The 25,910-nt window shown below is 42.2% G+C and overlaps 1 protein-coding gene across 2 annotated transcripts in view; it reads left to right on the top strand.

Annotated features, from left to right (window-relative positions):
- The window catches only part of LRIG2 (leucine rich repeats and immunoglobulin like domains 2), a 70,680-nt gene extending 45,007 nt beyond the window's left edge, over positions 1 to 25,673 (top strand). For both annotated transcript variants that reach the window (XM_061631980.1, XM_061631981.1), the window contains exons 9-18: positions 1,197 to 1,277; positions 2,729 to 2,800; positions 2,917 to 2,985; positions 8,576 to 8,739; positions 10,469 to 10,789; positions 11,722 to 12,003; positions 13,800 to 14,258; positions 18,022 to 18,171; positions 19,514 to 19,798; positions 20,431 to 25,673. In XM_061631980.1, the coding sequence (XP_061487964.1) occupies positions 1,197 to 1,277; positions 2,729 to 2,800; positions 2,917 to 2,985; positions 8,576 to 8,739; positions 10,469 to 10,789; positions 11,722 to 12,003; positions 13,800 to 14,258; positions 18,022 to 18,171; positions 19,514 to 19,798; positions 20,431 to 20,660 (2,113 nt within the window). In that variant the 3' untranslated portion in view covers positions 20,661 to 25,673. The remainder of the gene's footprint in view (positions 1 to 1,196; positions 1,278 to 2,728; positions 2,801 to 2,916; positions 2,986 to 8,575; positions 8,740 to 10,468; positions 10,790 to 11,721; positions 12,004 to 13,799; positions 14,259 to 18,021; positions 18,172 to 19,513; positions 19,799 to 20,430) is intronic.
- The last annotated feature ends 237 nt before the right edge of the window (positions 25,674 to 25,910 follow it).

The following is a 25,910-nucleotide window of genomic DNA, read 5'->3' as shown; positions in this document are numbered from 1 at the left end:
TTTCTTGGCAATTGGCCAGTTACATGTATGTTTAATTTAATAGCACTGTGGTCACTGCTCCCAATCGATTCAACAACACTTACATCTTGCACCAGGTCCCGGTCCCCACTGAGGATTAAGTCCAGGGTTGCCGTCCCTCTGGTCGGTTCCATGACCAACTGGTCTAGGGAATAGTCATTTAGAATATCTAATATTTAATTAAAAATATTTAATGCTGTGATGTATGCCAATGGATTGTATCAAATAGCAAAATTCTATTTTTAAAATGCTGTATTGATTGTTTCATGTGCATTCTCCTTGATAAAATGCTGGTTAAGCTCTAAATTCCTGCATTCACTGAGCTAAAGTGAGAATTGTTGCTCTGATATATTTATGAGCTGTTTTGTGAAGGAAATGCCCCGCTGAATCTGTTAGACCTTAATGAAGCATAGTTCCCCTCCCCAGCAAGAGTTTGCTGAATTGGTTTTAACAAGAGCCTTCCCTTCTGTGCTGTGGATAGAAGTGCAGTGTAAGGGTCAGACAGAAATCCCATTAGCCTATAATAGGATTTGTGAGCCGAACCACCCACATTCTCTCTGAAAATCTACGCTTTCATGCTCAGCTATTCTTCACCTGACCTGTACATAATCTCTTAAAATGCTAGCGTCGTTATAAACGTCTCACTCCAGAAGGTTAAGCAATGTACTAGCAGCATTAATTCCATTCCTGAAACACTTAGGAAGGCTCCTCCAGCTCATGGTCAATGGCATATTGTATTCTGTAGATTAACAGATGTCGCTGTGCTGGGGAAACACAGCGCTGCAAGGCATCCAAGTACCAAGCATGCTAGTGACTTTACTGACTGAGCGGTTGTCTTTCACTTTTTCTATTTGTTCCATGGGGCATCTTCACATATGCCAAAAATGCTGTCACATGAAGATGTCTCTCCATAATGGGGCAGCATATGCACTGTGAATAAATGTTGTAGTCTCTGTGAAGAGTGCTGCCATTTTGAACCATTTTTTGGCAGGTTTGGATTATAACTTGAATTAGGCCTTAGCTTCCCAGTCCGGTTAAAACAGTAGTGCAGCCTCTTTGCAAGGATGAGATTTTACATTTCGAAATGCAGCCAGCCAGCAAAGGGAAAGGAGAATGTCTGGTGTTGGAGTTGGAGTTAAAGGTCTCAAGTGTGTTCTCTGGTGCATGTGTTTCTTTAGAGACTTGCGAAATAACGAGATCTCCTGGGCCATAGAAGACTCAAATGAAGCATTTATAGGACTTGACAGACTCAATAAACTGTAAGTTTTACAAGTTATGGTATTGGCATGTCTACCAAAATAGAAGTGAAGCCCACAACATACTGTATGTGTTTAGATAGTAAAAGCTTCAAAAATTGATGCAACAGTAGTCCTAATCAGGGATTCTCTCATGTGACAGTAATCATGCAGGGGTACGGTGGCAAGTCCATTGCCCTTTGGCATGTTAACCTGCCCATCTTTACAGTTCTCTATGAGTTGAAAGACATTCTTCTGAAGCAAGAAGCTTCTTCTGTTCATGGAAGCTCCTACTACCCAAGTTTGATTATGCTCACGGAATGATCACCTGAAGATATGCATTCTGAATTGAAAAATCTTTTTAGTGACACTTTAAATCACTAGTTCAGGGCTTCCCAAACTGTGGTCCATGGGCTGATCACCAGTGGTCTGTGCGCTTCATTTAGGTGGTCATGTCAACATTAAATATCCATGATGATTTTAATTATAATTTTATTTTTCCTTTCATTTCCTTTTATTTCTTAGACCGTATTTTATTGTATTGCAATATTCTTGGAATGCAAATTGTAATACAATAAAAGAAGCAACAATACAACTAAAAATCCTACAGCATCTAGCACAGCACATTATAATTGCAACAACAAGCAGAAATATCATTAACTGGTCCACCAAGATCCTCAGCAATTTTCAAGTGGTCTGTGGGGGGAAAAAGATTGGGGAACCACAGCACTAGTTCTTCAAGAAGTGTTTTGGCTTGGGCATCACAAATTTGAGCTAATTCTTTCTCCCCAGGTAATGGATCTCTTAAAAAATATTCTTACTGACATTTTTGTGATTGATGTACAAAACCATACCTGTTCTCATCAAAGCCAGGAAAGGGTTAATTCTTAATCTTCTGATTGTGGGTTTTGTAGATTACACAGTTAAGTGTTTTTTGTTCCACCTGCCCCAAGATCACATAAAGGTTTCTTACTCTCACAGTTTGAGGGGAAAGCCTCTGCACCACCATGGGGTGGGGCGCAATTACTTTTGATCTCCAAATAGTTATCTCCCTGGAAAAGAGCATGCTCTTCTAGCTTATTGGCCAACAAGTTGCTGCCCAGGAGAGCTCCCAGCCAGCAAAGGATCCCTAACTTGCAATCTTTATATTTTTTTTCAAATTCTACACATGCAATTTGCAACCATGCAACCACCAGACTGCGTATGTCTGCCTGTAGTATTCATACATGCTGGCTTTCTTCTGGCTCTTAATCCTTTGCTTTGGTAGCTGTGCATACACTTGGTCCCCTCCCCCTTTCTGATGGTAAGGCCAGAAAAATAGGAAGGGCACCTGAAACCATTATAGTGGCAAAGCATTCTGTACTATAGTTGGGTGTGTGTGTTAAATACTCATTTGCCAAGATACTTGATTATATCATAGCAGTGAACATTTGTTGACTTACTTCATTAAGATTTTCTTTTGGGGCACACTTTAGGATTCTACAAGGAAACCAGATTAAGTCAGTCACAAAGAGAGCATTTTCTAGTCTTCGGGCTCTTGAATATCTGTAAGTATATCTTTCAGCCTTTTCTCTGTCAGCTAAGTTTTCTTTTAAAATATGTATGCATCCCATTATTCAAAGATTCAGAACACAGCAGGCATGATTCTTATTTAATTTTGCAGAGATTTGAACAACAATGCAATAATGTCTATTCAAGAAAGTGCTTTTTCCCAGCCAATTCTTAAAGAACTGTAAGTATCTAGTCCTTCATTCTTGCTTTCAATAGAAATGTTTCAGTCAGTATAAGTATTCCACTTGCAAAATACTGATGATCAATAAAAATACCTTGGAACTCAATTTATTTTTTCTCCTTTTATAGCAACCTATAATTAAGGTCTTTATCTTAATTTTCCTTGAACATTGATTATAGTAAATGTTTACAACTCCACTGGACTAAAAAGAACCACAAATTGTGCTAATCTGTACTGTTCTGGAGTAGTTTTCCTGTTTTAAGCCCTGGTTTAGTTGAATAAGCTATACTTGGTGGTTGTGTCCACAGAGGCCTGATTGGCACATCACATTAAGCTATAGTTTAAAACAAACAAGCATGCTGGTGCTCACAGTTCAAAAGTTCCTGGAGCACTCCTCCCCTGCTGCTGCTGGTGCTCCATAGATAAAACAAGCAAAAAATTGATTTGTGTCCGATCCCATGCTTCTGGTTTGTTTGTTCCAAACAAATAATGAGTGGTAACCAAAGTTTGTTCTTGGCTTACTGCTCATGATTTGTTTGGGAGAAACAAACCACAAGCTGAGGTTTGGATGGCAGCATAAGATAGGCTCTTGTTTCATCTGCAGCATGGCAGGGGTTGGGGAGGAACTTTTGAGCAGCGTGCACCAGAATGCGGCCTGTTCACATTAAACCATAGCTTGTTTTAAACTATTGTGTAATGTGACATGCAGACTGGGACAAAAAATTTAGTGGCTTTGGTAATTCATCTGACAACTTCAGTTAATGCGAGTAATATTAGTTTGCAGTATACCAAAGGCTGTATTGAAGTTCATTTCTGCTGTAGATGATATAAAATACTCTAAAAACATAGTTACACCATACGTTAAACATTTAACCCAACAGCATGAGTTCAAGATTGGGGGTGGGGGAAATAAATCTGCTCTTGAAAATACTTGTGGTTTTTCATATTCCTTCTTAAATAGGGCATATGTCCATTGTGGCCTCTCAGATGAAATACAAAGCTGTTTTCTTACAAAAGAAACTGCAAGATGCAAATAGGATAGACCTGAAGATGGAAGCTAAATGTCATAATAGTTTATCAGAATAACACAGAACATTTCCTCATCTCAAGGTTCTAAACACCTCATACAACGCGTTTGCCCACAACAATAACTTCTAGACAGCAACCTTCTGTTGAAGCCTGCAGACATATGAATAGGTTCACTTCATACTCAGCAAGCCTTATTTTTATAGTATAATGTAGCAGTGGGTCAGTAAGGCATCTGGTAAACCATTCACAAGAATGAGTTCTAAAAACTAACATATGATGAGCGCTTGAGAGAAGCACTGGTGGGAAAATGGACAATGAGGCTTAGGAGAGAAAGCTAAGTGAAAACTTCCAGCATTGTAAGTTAATGAGGCAGCTTTGTGTACTTTAAAAGGGCAGAGATTACAATCCTTCCTGCATAATAGGAAAAAGATGAAGAATGCTGTTAGATGCAGCGCTAATATCCACAAGAAAATAATGCATTATTTTTCTTTACCATGTGACTGGCTGATGGCCATTAAGCATAAGGCATTTTCTTACAGAACCGTGGTTACTCTTAACTTCACAAGCAGCATCATATAGACACTCTCTGTATGAATATTTATATGAAGTATATGAATATCCACGTTTCTTAAACAGTTATTTCGGTACTGGATCCTTGCCCCTCTTGGCTAATAAAATCTAGCAGGAATGGAACAGCTGGTTGGGCCAAGGAAGTGATAAATGCCTCCTTATGAGAGGGAGTGGTTCCTAGCTGTCTAAAAGAGGCAGTGGTGAGACCACTTCTGAAAGAGCCCTCCTTGGACCCAGAAAATTTTAACAGCTATAGGCCAGTGGCGAATGTCCCATTCCTGGGCAAGATCCTGGAATGAGTGGTTGCTGACCAGCTCCAGGCGTTATTGGATGAAACCGATTATCTAGATCCATTTCAGTCGGGTTTAAGGCCCGGTTTTGGTACTGAGACAGCCTTGGTCGCCCTGTATGATGACCTATGTCGGGAGAGAGACAGAGGGAGTGTGACTCTGTTGATTCTCCTTGATCTCTCAGCGGCTTTTGATACCATCGACCATGGTATCCTTCTGGGGAGGCTCGCGGAGTTGGGAGTCGGAGGTACTGCTTGGCAGTGGTTTCGCTCCTACTTGGCGGACCGTCTCCAGAGGGTAGTGCTTGGGGAACATTGCTCGACACCGTGGGTCCTCCAATATGGAGTCCCGCAGGGATCAGTCTTGTCCCCCATGCTTTTTAATATCTACATGAAGCCGTTGGGTGAGGTCATCAGAAGTTTTGGAGTGCGTTGTCATCAGTATGCTGATGACACACAGCTCTACTTCTCCTTTTCATCTTCTTCAGGTGAGGCTGTCGATGCCCTGAACCGATGCCTGGCTGCAACAATGGACTGGATGAGGGTTAACAAGCTGAAGCTCAGTCCAGACAAGACTGAGATGCTGTTGGTGGATGGTTTCTCTGATTGGATGGTGGATATATACCCTGTCCTGGATGGGGTTACACTCCCCCCAAAGGAGCGGGTTCGTAGTCTGGGAGTCCTTTTTGACTCTTCCCTCTCACTTGAGGCTCAAGTAGCCTCGGTGGCAAGGAATGCGTTCTACCAACTATTTGAGTAAAGAGGACCTTACATCAGTGGTACATGCTCTAGTAACCTCACGCTTAGACTACTGCAATGCACTCTACGTAGGGCTACCTTTGAAGACTGTTCGGAAGCTACAGCTAGTGCAAAATGCGGCAGCCAGACTGCTAACAAGGACCAAGCGGTCCGAGTACATAACACCTGTTCTGGCTTGCTTGCACTGGCTGCCAATAAGCTTCCGGGCTAGATTCAAAGTGTTGGTATTAACCTATAAAGCCTTATATGGCGCAGGGCCACGATACCTGTTGGAACGCCTCTCCCGATATGAACCGGCCCGTACACTACGTTCCACACCGAAGGCCCTCCTCCGGGCCCCGACTCATAGGGAGGCCTGGAGGGTGGTGACAAGATCTAGGGCCTTCTCGGTGGTGGCCCCCGAATTGTGGAACAGTCTCCCCGTGGAGGTGTGCTTGGCGCCGACGCTGTTTTCTTTTCGGCGCCAAGTGAAAACCTTTCTTTTCACCGAAGCATTTTAATTTAGTTTAACTTAAATTTATACAAATTGTTGTAATTGATTTTTGATTGTTTTTATGTCCTGTGGTATTGTATTATGATTTTACTGTACTTTGTTCACCGCCCAGAGAGCTATTGCTAGTCGGGCGGTTTATAAGCTTAATTAATAAATAAATAAATAATAAATAATATTCAGCTAATTAATTCTTGCTTTTCCCTAAAAGGGTTACAGAAGTCAAAGTTTGCTTTGTACATTAGCAATTTAGGACTTCTTCCATCATTTCCTGTGTGTTTTCAACAAGATGCATTATCCAGGAATTCAAGAAGAATTCTGAAATGGGCTGATGCATTATTCTGACGTTTTACCAGTTACTCTCAGACCTGTTCTTAAAAAAGGAAGGCATAAGCAGAATTTCAGTGTTTACCCAAGTAATTATTATCTTGAGCTAATACGAATTCAGTATACAGCCAATAAGAGACATGTGCATAATGCACTGCTGGGAATTGGTGTGGTCCCACAGGTATTCTGCTCAGCATTATCTAAAGTTGAGCAGAGGTCAAATTACAGTGTCATGTTTTGTTTCACTGCAAACTGTTGAGAAACCTGAGATTTCTGTTTGGACAGGAATCTTAGGTTTAACCTTGGGACATGATTGTGGTGCATCTATAACTCGTAACAGTATGAATCTGGTATGGATTCTTGTGCCACATATTCAAATTTTGTTATATTTAAGGCTATGATTTCCTGAACATCTGTCTAAAATGGATAGGGAATCTGTGGGTCTCTAGATACTGATGGACTACAACTCCAGTCATCCCTAACCATTGGTTGAGGCTGCTAGAAGTTGGAAGTCCAACAGCAAATAGAGGGCCACAGGTTCTCTATTCAAACAGAGCTAACACTGTCCTTATATCCTCTTGACTTGATGATTGTAGTGCTCCTTTCCTATGAAAGATGGTTTTAAAAAATTATTTAGGAAGGTGTGTGTGCACACAGAGAAATGTGTATACATACATACACACTCACAGTAATATGAATTGGTTTACATGGGTGTGTCACATTGTCAGGATAAAACCCCCACTGTTGAAGGATCATTGGTCAGGCTGCAGATCTGAAGGAAAATGAAGACCAAAGAGCATTCTGCAGAAGTGAGAAAGAATGTAATACAAATGCATAGATTAGGAAAAGGGTACAAAACAATACCCAAGTGTTTGGATATCCCAGTGAGCACGGTTGGATCAATAATCAGGAAGTGGGAGCTGCATCACACCACCCAGGCACTGCCAATAAAAGGCCGTCCCTCAAAACTCAGCGCTCAGACAAGAAGGAGACTTGTGAGAGAAGCCACAGAGAGGCCAACCATCACTTGGAAGGAGCTACAGAGTTCAGTGGCTGGGAGTGGAGTAATAGTGCACCAGTCAACCATATCAAGAGCTCTGCATAGCACTGGCCTGTATGTAAGGAAGAAGCCATTACTCAAAAAGGACCATCTGAAAGCACGTCTGGAGTTTGCCAGAAAGCATGAGAGCGCCCCAGCTACAATGTAGGAAAGGGTTTTGTGGTCAGATGAGGCCAGGATAGAGCTTTTTGGCCCAAACTCAAAGCACTATGTGTGGTGCAAACCTAACGCTGCCCATGCCTTAAGACACACCATCCCTACATTGAAGTATGGTGGTGGCAGCATCATGTTGTGGGGATGCTTCTCATCAGCAGGGACTGGGCATCTTGTTAAAATTGAAGGAAGAATGGATGGAGAAAAATACAGGGAAATACTGCAAGAGAACCTGCTTCAATCCACTAAAAAAACTTGCCACCCTGGGCTCCTGCTGGGAGAAAGGGCGGGATATAAATAAAATAATAAAATAAAATAAAAAACTGAAGCTTGGGAGGAAATTCACTTTTCAGCAGGACAGTGATCCCAAGCACAAAACCAAAGAAACATTGGAGTGACTCAGTTACCAAAAGATGAATGTCCTACAGTGGCCCGGTCAAAGTCCTGATGTCAATCCCATTGAGAATCTGTGGTGCTCTTTGAAAATTGTGGTTCACAAGCAACATCCAAAAAATCCCTCTGACACTGTATCAGTACATACCTACCCCAAAAGCCTTAAAGCTGTTGTTGCAGTGAAAGGTGGCTCTCCCAAATATTAATGTGGGGGGATTGAATACTTATGCAAGCAACATGTTTCAGTATTTTATGTTTCTTTCAAACATTTCCCAACATAAAACCAATGTCACCTTACAATAATTGATTGTGAGTTTCAGTGTTTCAAAATAAAATATACAGAACGAAATTACAATGTACCATTTGTAATTCAGTAATATGAGAGCATTTTGCAAGGCACTGTACATTACAGATACTGTAGCAGTTACTTGTAGAAAAAATGTGCTTGGTCACTGCAAGTGAGATGTCATTTACTTATCTATAAACTTGCAGCATTTTCCTTTTGTCTTTATATTTTCAGGATATTGAACACCAGCAGCTTACTGTGTGACTGCCAGTTGAAATGGCTGCTTCAGTGGCTTACCCACAGCCATTTACAGGATGCTGTCAGTGTCGTTTGCGCTCACCCTGAATGGCTGGCTGGACAAAGTATCCTCAGTGTGAATCCTGAAGACTTTGTCTGTGGTTTGTGCTCTTAATGTCTTTATTTGGTGTATTTCTACCCTGCCTTCCAAGTCACATTGTTCTTATGGGTTCTGCCCTGGAAAATGATCATGTATGTGAGTTGAGGAGAAAAGAGACATCCAGTGGACAAGTCAGTGATGCTATATTTGCTCACAAAGTAATCCTCTACATGTCTATTTGGAAGTAAGCCTCATTGAGTTCAATAGGATTTACTTCAGATAATTGTGTATTGGATTGCAAACTTAATTAGATTTTCAAAGATATTGCCCTGCAGTGTTATAAGCAACATTTATGCTGTCCATTTATGTATATTAGAAACTTTTGCATGCAGATTCCAGAGATTAACTGGAGCACTTCCACTGGTTCGTTTAGAAATACTTCTAGATCAATATCTGTTTCTAGGACCATAGAATATTTTCCTCAGTGAGACCATTAGAATGAGTGAGTGTAGATCAGGGGTGGGGAACCTGTGGTCCTCCAGGTTTTGTTAGACTCTATCTCCCATCACACCCAGCTAGCATGACCAGAGGTCAGGGATAATGGGAGTTGTAGTGTAGCAATATCTGAAGAGCTACAGGTTCTCCACCCCTGCTCTGGATCCTATGGAAAATCTATTGTGGAGGGAAACGTAGTGGCAAAGGGTGTGTAAGAAGCCTTTGTTTTGAGACTAGTGAGATCACTCTTTGCTGGATCTTTCAAAGTTCTTCCACTCCGAAGACTTAAGCTAGGGGCCACCAACCTTTTTGGGCCCATGGGCACATTTCAAAATTTGAGAAACTGTTGGCACCACCCACCCCACACTACAACCACCTTACACTGTCTCACTCACCCACTCCAGCAATTAGGCTGCCAAAAGCTGTTTTGGCTTTTTTTCAAGCCCAATGACCTCTCCAAAACAGTTAGGAATGAAAAAAGTATTGTATCTGAGCCTCTAGAAGGCTTTTCTAAAGCCTAATTGAAGCAAGAAAGGGGCAATTTCACAGGTTGCAATTAAGGAGGAAAGGGTTAACCCACCTTTCCCTAGTTGTGGCCTCCCCTCTGAAAATACCCCTCCCTTGCTATAATTAGGCTTGAAAGAACCTAATTTTCAAACCTAATTGCAAAGTAGGAGACATTTTATTCAGGTAACTCCCCTGTCCAGCTGTGATGTTCCTGAAATCATCCCTCCCCTGTTGCAATTACTGTAGTCAATAGAAGACTTCTTTCAAGCCTAATTTTCTAGTGTGTGGAGGGGTCACAGTTGTGCCCACCTCCACAGTCATCCAGTTTGTGCAGTAGGCCTTGGAAACAAAGCCTTCTGTTGGCTATAATAAATTGCTTTTTTCAAGCCTAATTGCAGCAGGGGAATGAGGATACACTCACAGGTGCCAGGGAAGGTAGGGAAATTCACATACTTTAATCTAAGCAATACTGCTGCCTCTTCCGATATTTTTGTTTAGTATTACTATTACTGCATAGGCTTTAATTTGATATTTTTAAGCAATTGTATAGATTTTAATTATGGTTTGAAAATTCTTGAAGACAGTGAATCTCCTTTAGGCAGGCAGAATCGGAGAGTCAAGGGATTTTATCTCCCTTCCTTCTAGTAGCTTAAACAATTACCTTAAACGACATATGCATTGTCAAAATTGTCAAAAGAGCAAGAGCAGTTGTCATCTCCAACACAAACTGTGTTACAATTTGCATCAGTATTTGTTAGTTATGTGCTAAAAAAATCTGTTTTTCACAGATGACTTTCCCAAGCCACAGATCAGAGCACATCCTGAGACTACCATTGCATTAAGAGGCACCAATGTCACCCTGACTTGCAAAGCAGTGAGCAGCAGTGATTCACCCATGTCCACCACCTGGAGAAAGGACAGTGAAGTATTGTATGATGCAGACATTGAGAATTTTGTCAGGTACCAACAGCAAGATGGGGAAGTTCTGGAGTACACTACTCTCCTGCACCTTTTCAATGTAAACTTCACTGATGAAGGAAAATACCAGTGTATCATCTCCAATCACTTTGGGTCTAATTATTCCAACAAGGCCAAGTTGACCATTAATGGTATGCAGTAGTGTTTTGTTTTTCATTTTAAAAAGATTTGGAAAATTTGAATAGTTTGTTTCCTAATGGAAAGGTATCCCCAGCAATCTTCCCTTTTTAAAAATAATCCACTGTTCTGGAGAGGAGTTGAAGAAACTGGGATAGCTTTAGATGCAGAAAAGCATTGGTTGCACAAGTCCTCAGAGGTGCCTTCCCACCAGACTTAAAGAGCTGGCTGAACAGCAGCATTTTCCCCCAGAGCATTTTCCAGTTTGGAAATGAAAAATATTTGTACCAACTGTGCACAGGTTCATTGAACCAAGACTGCCTCTTGCAGACATCTTTAGGACTAGACCATGTCTAAGAAGCAGCTTCAACTCTTTATTATGTTATGTACATTGAGATTCTCTTATGTTTTGCTAAAGATGCACTGTTTCAAATTATTCCCTTGTGTCCTTGCCTTACTAAATAACATCAACCAAATGGGGTTGTCTATGCCAGGGTAGGTTTTTACTTACCTTTGGCTGAATGAAGATAACTCATATAATGAACATTAAAGGATGTTAGAGGGATAGAAAGAGAGCTCTTTAGGGGTGCCATATTCCAAAAAGACAGAAAAAACATTTGCCTTTCTTCTCTGAAGAATTGTTAAACTTCTGGAAGCAACCTCAGAAAAAAGGCCAAATATAATGAGGACTCGCAAGTTTTCTGTACCCCAGTAATTTAAAAAAGGTTACATGGAACATTCTTTTTTCTCTTGAGACACAAATTACTATTTAGGGTGACTTTTAAGAGCAGTATACTGGAATTCTAATAGCTTCAAATAAAGAGCTTGAAAAACTTACTAAAAAAAACAGCTTATGCCCATTCCTAACAAAGGGAGAGTTAGGGATTCTGTGACTGGTGATATTAGGAAATCTTACTTGGTTATTCTAATGTGTGCCTTCATTCAGAGCTGCCTTCTTTTGTGAAAACTCCTATGGATCTAACTATCAGGACTAGAGCCGTAGCTAAATTGGAGTGTGCTGCAGAAGGGCACCCCCCACCTCAGATTTCCTGGCAGAAAGATGGAGGTACAGACTTCCCTGCAGCTCGTGAAAGGCGCATGCATGTGATGCCGGAAGATGATGTCTTTTTCATAGCAAATGTGAAAATAGAAGATATGGGTATCTACAGCTGTATGGCACAGAATGTGGCAGGGAGTCTATCAGCTAATGCCACATTGACAGTGTTAGGTAAGCAAATTACTAAAGGCTACATGGGTTATTTGATTAAACTTTCATGCTTGGAATTAGTGGTATATATGGGCCTTCCTGGATGCCTTGACTCTGCAGTGAGATCAAGAGCAGGAATCAAGTTCACACACTGCATCCCTAGCTCCATTCACCATGTGTTGAAAGTAACACAGTTTCAAGATCCCATGCAGCTGAAAATGGATTTACTCCTATCCCAAATACTGAAGCTGCTGAAGGACAGTTTAAATGTCTGGGATAATGGAAAGTCTGAGATTCAGATAAGTACATGATCTCTCAGTTTATTTTCCCTCCCATTCTGATGAGAAAGTGAAGGAAGCACACAAGGCTGAGATCTGCTCTCCTTCTCATTTGGGGTGAGAAGAAACTTGGAGAAATGTTAATTTACTGGTTCAGATTTGCTAAAGTTATGTGGTATTTTCCAAAAGTAGTTTTGAGCTCATGTCAGTGGGCAAGACTGCAGTATACAAAGGAAAATGGCAAGTTTTTTTCTTTTTTAACTTGATGTACAATCTAGGAGGATGCTGGTCTGGTATTTCCCCCAAAATGTATTATATTCCTAAGGAAAATCCTTCTGGAGCATCTGTTTTGAGTATGGTTGCCTGCTGCTGACCTACTTAATTTTGGATAATTTGAAAATATTTGGTTTAATTTGCTCTCACTGCTGTGGTCTCCCTGTGCTGCCTTGTGTTGAACAGCAAAGCTGTAGCTCTCACCTCTCATGAGGCAAAGGCCAGGGTAAAGAGGTGTGTCTTCAGCATTTGCCAAAAACTATATAGCGAAGGTGCCAGACATACCTCTGTAGGGAAGGAATTCCACACTTAAGGGCTGCCACAGAGGAAGCTGTCTCACAGACCACCATAGTCCAAACTTCTGATGGTGGCGGAACTACCAAGAAGGGCCCCTCTGCTGATCTTAACACCCCAGAAGATCTGTATGGAAGGAGACGGTCTGTGAGATATTTGGGGCATAAGTCATTTAGGGCTTTAAACAATAACGTGATTACCTTGAATTGGGCCCAGAAACTAGCTGGCAACCAATGCAACCATTTTACAACAGGGGTTATATGAGTGCTGAATAGGGGTTATATGAATGCTAAACAGAGCCCCAGCCAGTAATCTGACCACTTCATTTTGGACCAGTTGAAGTTTCTGAGTCATCTTCAAGAGAAGCCACACATAGAGTGCATTACAATAATCCAATCTGGAAGTTACCAGAGCATGAAGTACTGTTGGCAAGTCCTCTCTGTCCAAAAGGGCCATAGCTGAAGGTGACTGTTCTCATAGTCCCATGTGTCTGGCTTTGGCTCATGAACTGGATAGAGCCTGGAATTAAATAGAATATCCCCAAACACTTGGAGCTGGGGTGGTTAACCTGTGGCTCTCCAGTCTGGCTGTTGGGAATTCCAGTCCAACAACAGTTCAAAGGCCGCAGGTAGCCACTTTTGACTTCTTTCCCTGTCAGACAGAGTAAATCCTAAAACAGTGTTCTTCAACCTTGGGTCTACAGGTGTTGTTGGACTACAACTCCCATCATCCCTGACATTGGCTAAGCTGACCGGAGCTGATGGGAGTTGTAGTCCAACAACATGTGGGGACCCAAGATTGAAAAACGCTTTCCTTAAACACAGTCATTCCACATTTATTTTGTCCATGACCTACATTGCTGTAAAATGAGTCTTCAGAATCACAATCTGCATATATGTAGCAATGTACCTTTGCAGGTGTCATTGTACTGCTATATTTCAGTACATTTAAACTGGTCTTTTTTGTGTTCAGAAACACCTTCATTTGTCAGACCCCTGGAAGACAGGACTGTGGCCCAAGGTGAAACAGCAGTGTTGCAGTGCATTGCTAGTGGGAGCCCTGCCCCTCGCCTTAACTGGACCAAAGATGATGGGCCTCTGACAGTAACAGAACGACATTTCTTTGCTGCTGCCAATCAACTCCTCATCATTGTGGATGCTGGATTAGAGGATGCTGGGAAATATACTTGCATAATGTCCAATACACTCGGTACTGTACGTGGCCATATCTACCTAAACGTCATATCCTCGCCAAACTGTGACTCTTCCCAAACATCTCAAACTGGCATTGGGATTGAAGAAGATGGCTGGATGACAGTTGGCATTGTGATAATTGTTGTAGTCTGCTGTGTTGTAGGCACCTCTCTGGTATGGGTTATTGTTATCTATCATATGAGAAGGAAGAGTGAAGACTACAGCATCACTAGCACAGGTGGGGAGCCTGCAAATATAATTTTGTCCAGTACTTTAGTCAGCATATGTGTTTTGATAAGGAATTGAAGTTACTCATCCTAGCATGGCCAGAAAGAAATCCTCTGTTTTCCCAAGGTAGCATACCATCAGGCAGGTAGTAGTGATGCGTAGTGTCTTTTGCTTCTGTTTATGCAGTCAGAGCATGTTCATTATGTTTGGCGACCACTGCTGGCTTTGCCTTCCATGTATTTGCTTCTTGGACCTAGCCAAGCTACTGGCTCCTTCCCTGCATTTCTGCACGGTATCCAAATGACAGTAGTAAGGATACCCAAGTTGTTGGCTGTCTCTGTGTATAACAGGGTAACCTCAAGACAATGGTACAGGTTATGCAGCAACTCCTTGGACCTGTGGGTTCCATGAAGTTGTAATGTTCTTATTCTTCTGCCAGGAACTTCCTAAGGCATTCCTATTCATTTCGGAGGGCAATAGTCTCTAAGATGGCCAGTAGGCCATGTTTGCTGGAAACAATACGTTGGCGTTTCCTCCACGACAGCATCCCCAGAGTGTCTGGCCATGCTGCTTTCAGGGTCCTCCTTGCATCCAGTGCATCTAGCCATGCTGCTTTCAAGGTCCTCCTTGCATCCTAGTCAGGCAAAATCAATTATTGTAAGGTGACATTGGTTTTATGTTTGGAAATGTTTGTAAGAAACATAAAAAATTGAAACATATTGCTTGCATAAGTATTCAACCCCCACACATTGATACTAAGAGTACTCTGTTGATGCGTCTCACCCTGGCCCACGTATCCCTACACCCCTTCAGGGCAGAGCATCTCACCAACAACACTGGAGTGAAAGTAGTCCAGGTTACCAGATAACAAGTGGGGCCATGGGAGTGCAACTCCCTTACAAGGTTTGTAGGTCCAGCTTTCCCTACTTTTTCACTGGTTGTACCAAGGTGGAAGCAGTCAACACTGTTCTGTCAGTCTGCTGTGCACCTGGCCTCCTTTACTCCTGACTGAATTCCCATCTTGTACTGACCTCATGGACCATGGTGTTTGTACTGACCTCACCATGGTGTTTTGTTCTCGTGAGTCTGTCTGTCATGGAGTCATGTGGGTTGCCAACAAGGCCAGCTCTTCTGTCCCAGGCAACCTCCCGGGGTCCCGCAGTCAAGCCGTTGTGGGTTCTCTTTCAGGATAGTCGTCACTATGATCCTGTTCTCCAGGATCCAGATCTACCAGAGTTCATAGGTCATGCCTTCCAAGTGGTGTCCTTCTCAGGGGGTACGTTCTTCCTGATTTGAATATGGGGCTGAAGCCTACACTCTGCGTGGGGAGATTTCAGCATCTCTTACGTGTTGTCTCCAAGACAACCTTCACTAAGAGGGCTGTTTTTTGTCTCAATTTATTTCATTCCTATCTGGCTCATCTTGTAGAGATGGCTGGACCGTTAGTTGTTCGAGGGGCCCTCTAGGTTACTTCATCTATACCCGGGTCATCCGCTGGCCTGAGTCTCCATACTTCTATCTGGCATAAGAGTTACCGGGGCCTCGTATCATGTTTCTTTCACAAGGCCAGTCTTGGCATGGATAACTGTACCTAAACTGCAGTGTGTTCTGTTGCACTTGCTCTCCTTCAAGGTGCTCTTCTTCCTGGCAATCTCCTCTTTCCACAGAGTTTTTGATCAGGGAGCCTGATGCTCACCTGTCAGGACTCTGTTGTACTACGTACAGATCGGGCTTCTTCTCCTAAGGTGTTCTCCACCTTCCATGATAGTCAGGACATGGTCCTACCCACCTTCTGTCCTCATTCAAGCCACCTTCTTGAGAAAGCCTGACATTCTCCAGATGTTCGTCCAACCCTTAAGGTCTACCTAGCCAGGACTAGAGACATTTCCATGACAGAATCTTTACTTGTATCCTTCCTTCAAGGACATTGGGCCCATCACCCTAGTTTATGAGTTCCTTAATGTTCCAGTGCGCTAAAGCATCACAGCTTATTCAGCTAGGTCAGCAGGCTCTATGACTGCCTTTGCAGCCAGTGCTCCAATTACAGAAATCTATAGAGCTGCGTCTTTGTCTACTCAAAGCTCTTTCATTGGGCATTATAAAGTGAATCGTTATGCTTCTGATTGCAGCAGGTGCTGCCCTCTTAGGAGGGTATTGGATCTAGCAGCTTTGTCCATTACTCGTCATCTCTGCGTCTTCCACAAGGACTCTGTGATGTGGTGTTCAGCTTCTACCTTTTGACCTAACGCTTCTTCTGTCCTTCATTGTATTCAGGCTATAGTCTTTCTTTTGCCCTCAGCCAATCCATCCCCTGAGAAGTCCTGGTATTCCGTGGACGTACATGACACCCTGCCCAGGACCCAGGAAATGCTTTTATCTGACACTTTTTGTCTCATTTCATCCGAGGACATTGGGGAAGAAAGTCACCAGTTCAACACTCTCTCTTTGGCTGTGGGCTTGCACCATGGCCTATGAGTCTCTGCAGCTACCAGTGTCTCAGAATGTCACAGCCTTTGCAATTAATGCACCCATTGCATTAATTCCTTTATTAGCCACTATAAGGTAGATCGTTACACTTTGACAGACACCTCATCGGGTAGGCGAGTTCTACAACAGGTATTATCATCATTTTAGGCAGCTTGGGCCCACCCTATTGGGACTGCTTTGGTGCATCCCACCTGATGGTATGCTACGTGGGGAAAATGGACCATTGGTCTCACCTGAAGGGTGGTTTTCCCAGGTATCATACCATTGGGGCCCTCCCTGTTGAGAGGGAGCTGTCTAGCTTTTCTAGAGATAATTTTCGCCATTGTTTTATAACTCTTCAATTTAAGACAGGTTGTTTATATTACTTTGCAGGTACTGCTAAGGCTGTTCTTACTGGTCTTATTGGTCTTACGGTTTACTGTTTGTGTATATTTACTGTTCGGAGCCAAGCTCTGTTATATTTGCTGCTCCCTATATTATTATCTGGCTCCTTATATTAATGTTTGGCTGAGAGTCTTCTGTCTCAGGAGAGATATCCGGATCTGGTGTACAGTTAGTCAGGAATGGAATGGGGTCAAGCCAGAGGGAGCAGCCGATGTCTTGACTCTCATGCATTCCTGCCTTTGGACACTAGGCGGCGCTACTACTCACCTGATTATATGATACCTGGGAAAACCACCCTTCAAGTGAGACCAGTGTTCCGTTCTGCTCAGAATCCTTGGTATATGATCCAGTTGTCAGGATGTTCTTCATTTGGAACATTGCCTGACATCTGATGGAGAAGGTAGTGCCAAAGCCTCTGAATATGATAGGAATTTTAGTATAGACAATCCCCAAGGCTTTACTATGCAAACAGTCAAATGAGCAAGGGGATGGACAGAAGAGTATTACAAACCAGTGAATGATCATAGGGAAAATAGGCTACTTGTAATAATCTTGTAGCTTTTAAATGAGGTCATAGAATTTGAGGGAGGAATTGCCACCATAACTAGCAATTGTTCAGAATATTGGTTTATTATGCCTTGTCAAAGGGGTGTTGAATTGCAGTGTGGAATTGTAGTCATTTTTGCAGTTGTGAAAGATGACAGTAAATCAGCATTAGCAAAGAATAAAAGGAAAAATATTCTTCAGAGCTGTATTCTAACCATACAAGGTAAGCTTTCTTTACTTGTGTTATGTGAGATCTACGTGAGTGTCATCATCTTTACAGACATCGTTTTGCTGGATGGTTTTGTTGCCATGACAAAATTATAGTATCGTATTGCTATTGGTTTTTTCTCTTTCAGAGGAGGTAAATTTGCCTGCTGATATTCCCAGTTACTTATCCTCCCAAGGGACTCTGTCAGAGCCGCAGGAAGGCTATAGTAATTCCGAGGCAGGAAGCAACCAGCAACTTATGCCTCCCTGCAACGGTTATGTGCACAAAGGCACAGATGGTAAGCCCTGAGTCTCTTGATCAGAGGTGGACAGAAGGTAAATCGTGTCCATTGGCCAATTTCTAGTGGCCTACCAAGTGCCTGCTGTTTGCTGGAATTCTTGCATAGAATGCTGGACTTTGATATAATAATGGAAAAAACTTTTTGCGTTCTTAAGCAAGAGTGCATACTCAAGGCATAACTTATCTGTGTTAACTGATCCCAGCATGGAACTTCACTACATTACTGAAAGTCTCATCTACCTACCTCTCTTGTCAGCTTTCCATAGTTAGCTTCAAGGGAACAAGCATCTTCCCAAATATCCAGGCACTCATTGTACCAAATACCCATCCACAACTTCTGTCCAGAAGCCAAATTGTGTCTGAAATGAACACACACCCCTCCCTGCTTACCATCTAGCTTCATAACTATTTTTGTCTTTTGAGACTTAGTTTTAATTTTTTTTTATTAAGTGCTACCAGGTGTGTTTTCCTGGTGAGACGCATTGGGATGCATTACGTTTTCTGCAGGCAGCCCCTTCCTGGCCCCCTCCAATCTGCCACCCCACCACCACGGAGGAGGAGGCAGGAGAGAAGCCCCCCATTACAGTGGAGGCACCTGCAACAACGTCTCCAAGCAGGGCCAGACTGCAGAGGAGGAACAGGAAGAGGAGGCAACACACCACGAGCAAGAGGCAGGCTGGGGCTGGTGAAAAATCCTCTTAATTCTGATGATGAGCAACAGAATACAGCCTACAGCCTGTCCCTTGCTTTGTGGTGTGGCGCTCCTCTTCCTGTTCCTCCACGGTCTGGCGCTGCCGGGGAGGCTGTTGCAGAGGCCTCCACTCTGTCATTCAGCCTTGGACTGGGGGAGCTCCTTTCCTGCATCCTTCTGTGTGGGTGTGGGTGATGGATTGGCACCAGTGAATCTGCAGTGTGTGTGTGAGAGAGAGGAGGCTGCCAGGGGTCCCTGTGCTTCTAAATCTGCCGCTACACTGAGTGCTACTAGGTTGACTGCCTTCTTTTTAAACTTTCTGTCATGAAGGGAAAGGTTCCTTCCTTCCTTGGCTTTCTCTCTCTGTTGGCAAATGTGTATAGGTGCCTAACACTTAACCTTTTTCTTGACACTTTGTCATTGGGACTGTGACACTTGCTGATAGGATTTTCTCATGCTTTCAGAGTTGTTTCCCAAACGTACCTGCACAGCAGCTAGTTCAAGCCAACTGACTCAAAGGGCTGTCATCTCTGCAAGCCATCATTCTATTGCCAAGACTAGGGTTTATGCTTCTGCAGCCTTGTAAGGTCTTATAGTGATTATCCTGTAGTCACAATATCCTAACTTGCCACTATTCTACTTCCATTAGGTGGCGCGGGATCATTGGTGATCTGCTCAGATTGCTATGACAATGCCAACATTTACTCCAGAACCAGAGAGTATTGTCCTTATACATACATCACTGAAGATGATCCACTTGATCAAACACTTTCCAGCCTAATGGTACAGATGTCCAAAGAGCCCTATCCAGTGTGCCCCCAGCATGAAGCCATCACTCTTGATAGCCTCTCAGGTGACAGAGACATGTCTGTTTTTCTTAATAATCAAGAAAGAATACATGAGAGGAAGCCCTGCTCTCAACCATGCAACAATGGTAAGTGCTGTATTTTATATCCTGATTTTAAAATTATTCAGTATTTATATGAATGAGTTATGCTGCATATCACAGAAAAGCTGATAGTCAAATAATAGATGGCTGCATTCTGAAATAAATTCAAGATGATATGGTATAGAGTAAAGAGGAACAGTTGTTTCTGTATACCAATATTTTACCCATATTAATTGACATATCCAAGAGTGTGTTTGCACAAAGCCCACTAACTAGCTCTGTTACCCTTTCAGACTTGCATCCATCTCTGTAACTTTGGAGTAAGGAGTGTTCTACAAACAGACTCCAGAAATTTCAGCTTATGTTTTTCCTTAATGAGTATTCTTCACACTTACTTCAGACCGCTTAGAAATCTGTTCTGGTTTTTGTAGGTTCAGCTGAACATGTTTGTGCTGTTGTTTTTGTAGGGAGTCACTTGTAATGCCTATGGAATAACTCTTGGGCTTGTGTGTTAGTTATAGTAATAATTTTGCTTTATTACAAATACCTCCCAAAAAGTAAGAACCAATTTGACTTAAGAATGTGCCTCTTGCTGCCAGAATTGCAAAGAAGATGGAGAACCTTCATGTTGAGAGCTTTTGTCACAAATTCAGTCGTCTTTCATTTTCCTTCCACAGATCCTTTTCAGCTGTCTTTATGGGGCATCAATAAAGATGTGGGATTATTACATCCTCATTTCTCACTTCAGCCAAAGACCCATGAGGTTCCTCAAGCTCTGCAAGGTGAAAGCATAACAGAGAGTGAACATGAGCAAGCTATTTCGCCCAGACCTTGCCACAGGTTACATGAACATAACTTTGACTTTAACAGGACTCAGAACATACAGGAACATCATGAAGCTACATAAAACACATCAAAATAAGAAGCCTTAGCAGAAGGCTTTGAGTCAACAATACCTTTGCTACCTCAGGTTTGGCCCCATGGCCAAAAATATTCCATGCTTGCAACAGAAGCTTACAGGGCAATCTTACGCATCTCTGTCTAGAAGTGAGTATCTTTGAGTTGAATGGGGCTTACTCCAAGATGTGTGTAGGATTGCAGCATCAAAGGACCAGACCAGTGACTATATGCTATAAGCAAAGAGAGAGCGAGGAATGATAGAGACCTCTCCTCCACTTACAGTGCACATCTTAAGACTCAGCAGTCTGATGAACTGAATGGTGGACAGGAAAAAAGAAATAGTACAGTGGGGGATATGATAAAGGGAAGGCGTCTGCCTGGAAGCAGTCCCCCAAAAGCTTCACAAACATTGTTTTCTGCTGAAGAAATATACTTTCAAGAGCCCCCTCAAGATCTCTCAGTAATCGTAAGCAGGAAGCTCTTGATTGACTTATTTGGTCCTTCTGATGACTAGCAGGGATTCATATCAGTGTGTCCAATCACAAACGTATGTTACCCTTTCTATGGCTTAAAGACTTCAGTTGTAAATATATTTGCATAATATACATATTTTGTATACACTGCTAAACATTTGGACTGAAATGTAAATTTTTATTATGCCAAAAATTACATATGGTCCTATCATCTGGACATCTGCTGATCAGAGACTAAAGATAGATCATCTTTATCTAGAATTGAACGCTTACGAGGCTAGTTCATATAATCTTGTTTTGCACACACAATGGTTATAGCTATCACATGATATCCTGTTTAGTAGAAGTTTTCATTATGTGATAGCTGTTCCCATATTCTAGTTTTTGTGTGGGTAGTAGCTGTTAATGGAAGGAAAGATCATGCATGATGGGGTTTTCATGTGAATTGGTCCATCCCCGGGCACATCCAAAGCAATTTTGCTACCTGAGGTGAAGGACAACGTTCCCTCCCCCCATTTTGTGTACAGAAGTCAGCTGGACTGGTAATTAAACACTGGCAATGGGACAGCATCCCCACCACACCTAAGGGCAACAGGCTAGTCTAATGGGTGCAGGGTAGGCCGTAGGACACTCACAGCTCTGTCTTCCAACATTGCATCACTGCTCTTCATTCCCTAGCATCTGCTACCTGAGGCAACCATCTCACTCTGCCTAATTGTAGGGCTGGCCTGCATAGGAGCTAGAGCACGGTTAGGTATATGTATTTTGTGGGCACACTTAAAGTATCTCAGGTGTTTTCCTGTGTAGTCTACAAGTTATTGTTGGAATTCTCAGGCTGTGAGCTGTTAAATTATGTCATTTTCCAAAATGTATGGTTACTAAGAAAGATTTAACAATGTGACAGTGTGGTGTTCTCAAGGTTAGAAAGACTTCTATATATGGATGCACGGATCTTCAGATTTAATGAGATGAATATCTGGGTAGCCATAGAGGAATGCTTGGTCATTTCAGCTAGCACAGCAGGCATGGAAGGAATTTGTCACACTTCTAACATGCTGTTGCACCCCAAATTGTCTCTCATGGTACATGACTAAAGCTAAGGTGCTCTTGGGAGAAGCTGCAAGTAAAGAAATATTAACTCAGGGTAATGAAGAACACATTATTTGCTCTTACTAATCTTACATGTGTTAACATTTTGGGTTCTCGACAGCAGCTTGAAGATACCTTGTTAAGGGTAAACATGGCATCATAAGAACATAAGAAGACCCGGCTGGATCAGGCCAGTGGCCCATCTAGTCCAGCATCCTGTTCTCACAGTGGCCAACCAGGTGCCTGGGGGAAGCCCGCAAGCAGGACCTGAGTGCAAGAACACTCTCCCCTTCTGAGGCTTCCGGCAACTGGTTTTCAGAAGCATGCTGCCTCTGACTAGGGTGGCAGAGCACAGCCATCATGGCTAGTAGCCACTGATAGCCCTGTCCTCCATGAATTTGTCTAATCTTCTTTTAAAGCCATCCAAGCTGGTGGCCATTACTGCATCTTGTGGGAGCAAATTCCATAGTTTAACTATGCGCTGAGTAAAGAAGTACTTCCTTTTGTCTGTCCTGAATCTTCCAACATTCAGCTTCTTTGAATGTCCACGAGTTCTAGTATTATGAGAAAAGGGAGAAAAACTTTTCTCTATCCACTTTCTCAATGCCATGCATAATTTTATACACTTCTATCATGTCTCCTCTGACCCGCCTTTTCTCTAAACTAAAAAGCCCCAAATGCTGCAACCTTTCCTCATAAGGGAGTCGCTCCATCCCCTTGATCATTCTGGTTGCCCTCTTCTGAACCTTCTCCAACTCTATAATATCCTTTTTGAGATGAAGCGACCAGAACTGTGCACAGTATTCCAAATGTGGCAGCACCATAGATTTATACAACGGCATTATGATATCGGCTGTTTTATTTTCAATACCTTTCCTAATTATCCCTAGCATGGAATTTGCCTTTTTCACAGCTGCCGCACACTGGGTTGACATTTTCATCGTGCTGTCCACTACAACCCCGAGGTCTCTCTCCTGGTCGGTCACCGCCAGTTCAGACCCCATGAGCGTATATGTGAAATTCAGATTGTTTGCTCCAATATGCATAATTTTACACTTGTTTATATTGAATTGCATTTGCCATTTTTCTGCCCATTCACTCAGTTTGGAGAGGTCCTTTTGGAGCTCTTCACAATCCCTTTTTATTTTAACAACCCTGAACAATTTAGTGTCATCAGCAAACTTGGCCACTTCACTGCTTACTCCCAATTCTAGGCCATTAATGAACAAGTTGAAAAGTACAGGTCCCAATACTGATCCTTGAGGGACTCCACTTTCTACAGCCCTCCATTGGGAGAACTGTCCATTTATTCCTACTCTCTGCTTTCTGCTTCTTAACCAATTCCTTATCCACAAGAGGACCTCTCCTCTTATTCCATGACTGCTAAGCTTCCTCAGAAGTCTTTGGTGAGGTAATCATAGGTAATTATATTAGACATGGTCTGGCATTTCCTATAGTCAGAACAAAACACATGAAAAACTGTAGCTATGTGTGCAAGTTAGCCACAGCCAGATTTCTGTTCTCCAAATAGGCTCATTAATCTTTCTGTGCAGTCCAGTAAAAAATATTACCCTGAACTGTTTGGGTGTCATTTTATAATAAGATGATGTGGGTATAAAAGGCCTGCCAGGACAATTGAGCTCTCAGTTAATTTAATTAATTTTCATTATGAATTAGACTGGATCTGGGTAATTGCAGGCTTCCTTTTAGTAGCTGGAATTCTGATGTTCCCTTATGGCTTTGTGTATCCTGTTACATGAAGGTTCTAGCTGTGAATAATTGTACTTTTTACTTAAGAATCCCCAGTGGTCTTATCTCAGTTAAGTGAGTGCACAGCCAGGCACCTAAGCTATACAAGTGTAAACTTCTTATCCGGTGGTTCCTTGCCAATTTTATTGGCAGTAGTGGATAGTGCCACTCTCATGCTGCTTATTCCAGCTTAATATTGTGTCCAAAATTGTACAGGGCTCTACACCAGAGACCTTCAAGAATGTCTTAAAAGTCTAAAGCCAAGTCAGCTTGTCGTATACAAGAAGCCTAATTCCTCTTTTCTAGGCAGAGAAGTGTAGTCTTCTGTATCTCTGTCAGGTGTTTGCTGTATAGCACTCAATGCCGCCTCCTTGCTGCCTTATTGTTTGTGACAGCCTATATCTGATCTGTAGCAGCTAAAGTGAAATTACTAGATATGCAATATTTGGTTAGGAGGGGTCAGGGAGGAGGAAGAGGGCCATTCCATCATTCACAGAACATAAGCACTTTATTTTAGTCTCGAATGTCAGAGGATTTGGTCTTCAGCCAAGAGTTGTACAAGAGAAATGTCTTTCATTTAGACAGCCCATTGTAAAATACTAGGTCCTTTTAAGGGTAAGAGTTATGCAGCAACTGAAGCTGAACTGGTCTGCTTCACTTCTTTTGAGGAAAGGGCAACTGTGGCATGAATCACTCTTTGTAATCTTACTCAGAAATGTGTCATGATGTTACTCTGTGGTTAAAATCGTTTGGTAACGGAAGACTGTTCTGCAGTGGTATCTCATTTTGTTGATTCTGCATGTACAATAGTGCATGCCTCCTGGACAGTTAAAACATTCTTCTCTTACCCAATATAAAGTTATTCCAGTATATGAGCACTTGAGGCTTTTTTTCTCCATCAAGTTAGGAGAGCTTGAATCTACCCATGGAAAATCTATTATGCATAATGCAGATTTTAGGACAGAGACTGGCAAAGCATGCACTGGCAGTATTTCATCCTGCATCTGCATACTTTCCCTGGAGTGAGCTGCGCCAGGATGCAAGTGACCCGTTGCATAATACTATTTGAGTGCTTACACTGGACACTCAAAGGCATAAATACAGAGAGAAATTTTTCAGTCCAAACTTCATTGCTTACTCAACTTCAGTGCTGTCCCATAATAGCAAGATTGTTGTGTAAAGTCATTCACACAGGTTTGAGAGATAGGATTCAGCAACAGAGTTGGATCTTTGGGCTGAGTGAATGATTGAGAATATTCCTGTGCACAAGGAGCTGCAGAGGAAAAGATCTAAGAATTGTGAAGTATCTCATCTGTGTGGTATAAATTGTAAAGGGGAAAAATTCCTTGACTTGGATGAATTCTTCCACCCATTCTAATATCAAAGGCTCTATAAATTTTTGTTTAGGATTGGAGCAGGGGCACTTAATTTTGAAACATACTTCAGTCATCTCTTCTCCAAGGTATCTGTGTTAAAATTGTTGGGAGGGAAAAGTACTTCTACCAATACTTCAGCTTTTGCCAATGCCGAAGTAATTGTAGCTGGACATTTCTAAGGCACCGCAAACCACTGCCTCTTGGCTTGCAGGTGTCCTTTCCTTGTATCTATTTATATTTTTCTCACTTATCAGAATGTATATTTTGTATAGCATGTGTAATATGTTTGTCTATTGTAATATATCTCCATCCAATAAAGAAAGACAGAGTGAACTTCCCTTGGTTTGTCATGATAAGCATAGAAGAAGAGGAAAGTCTTACAAAGAACAAGTTTATAGTTCCACCATTAGTTGTGTCCAATGTGAATATACTTAATGCTTGTACTGAAGAAAGTAGTTCCTGTTGAATGCTGTTCCAGTTCCTTTGAATGCTGACAACTTGTGACTGTCCTAAATTTGCTGAATGAACTTTGAGGATTTTTTATCCATTGCCAAGCCTTAATTTCCAGTG

This window comes from Rhineura floridana, chromosome 6, assembly GCF_030035675.1.
Source record: "Rhineura floridana isolate rRhiFlo1 chromosome 6, rRhiFlo1.hap2, whole genome shotgun sequence".
Lineage (NCBI taxonomy): Eukaryota > Metazoa > Chordata > Lepidosauria > Squamata > Rhineuridae > Rhineura > Rhineura floridana.
The sequence above is the reverse complement of the archived record's forward strand: the minus strand, read 5'-3'. Positions and strand labels throughout refer to the sequence as shown.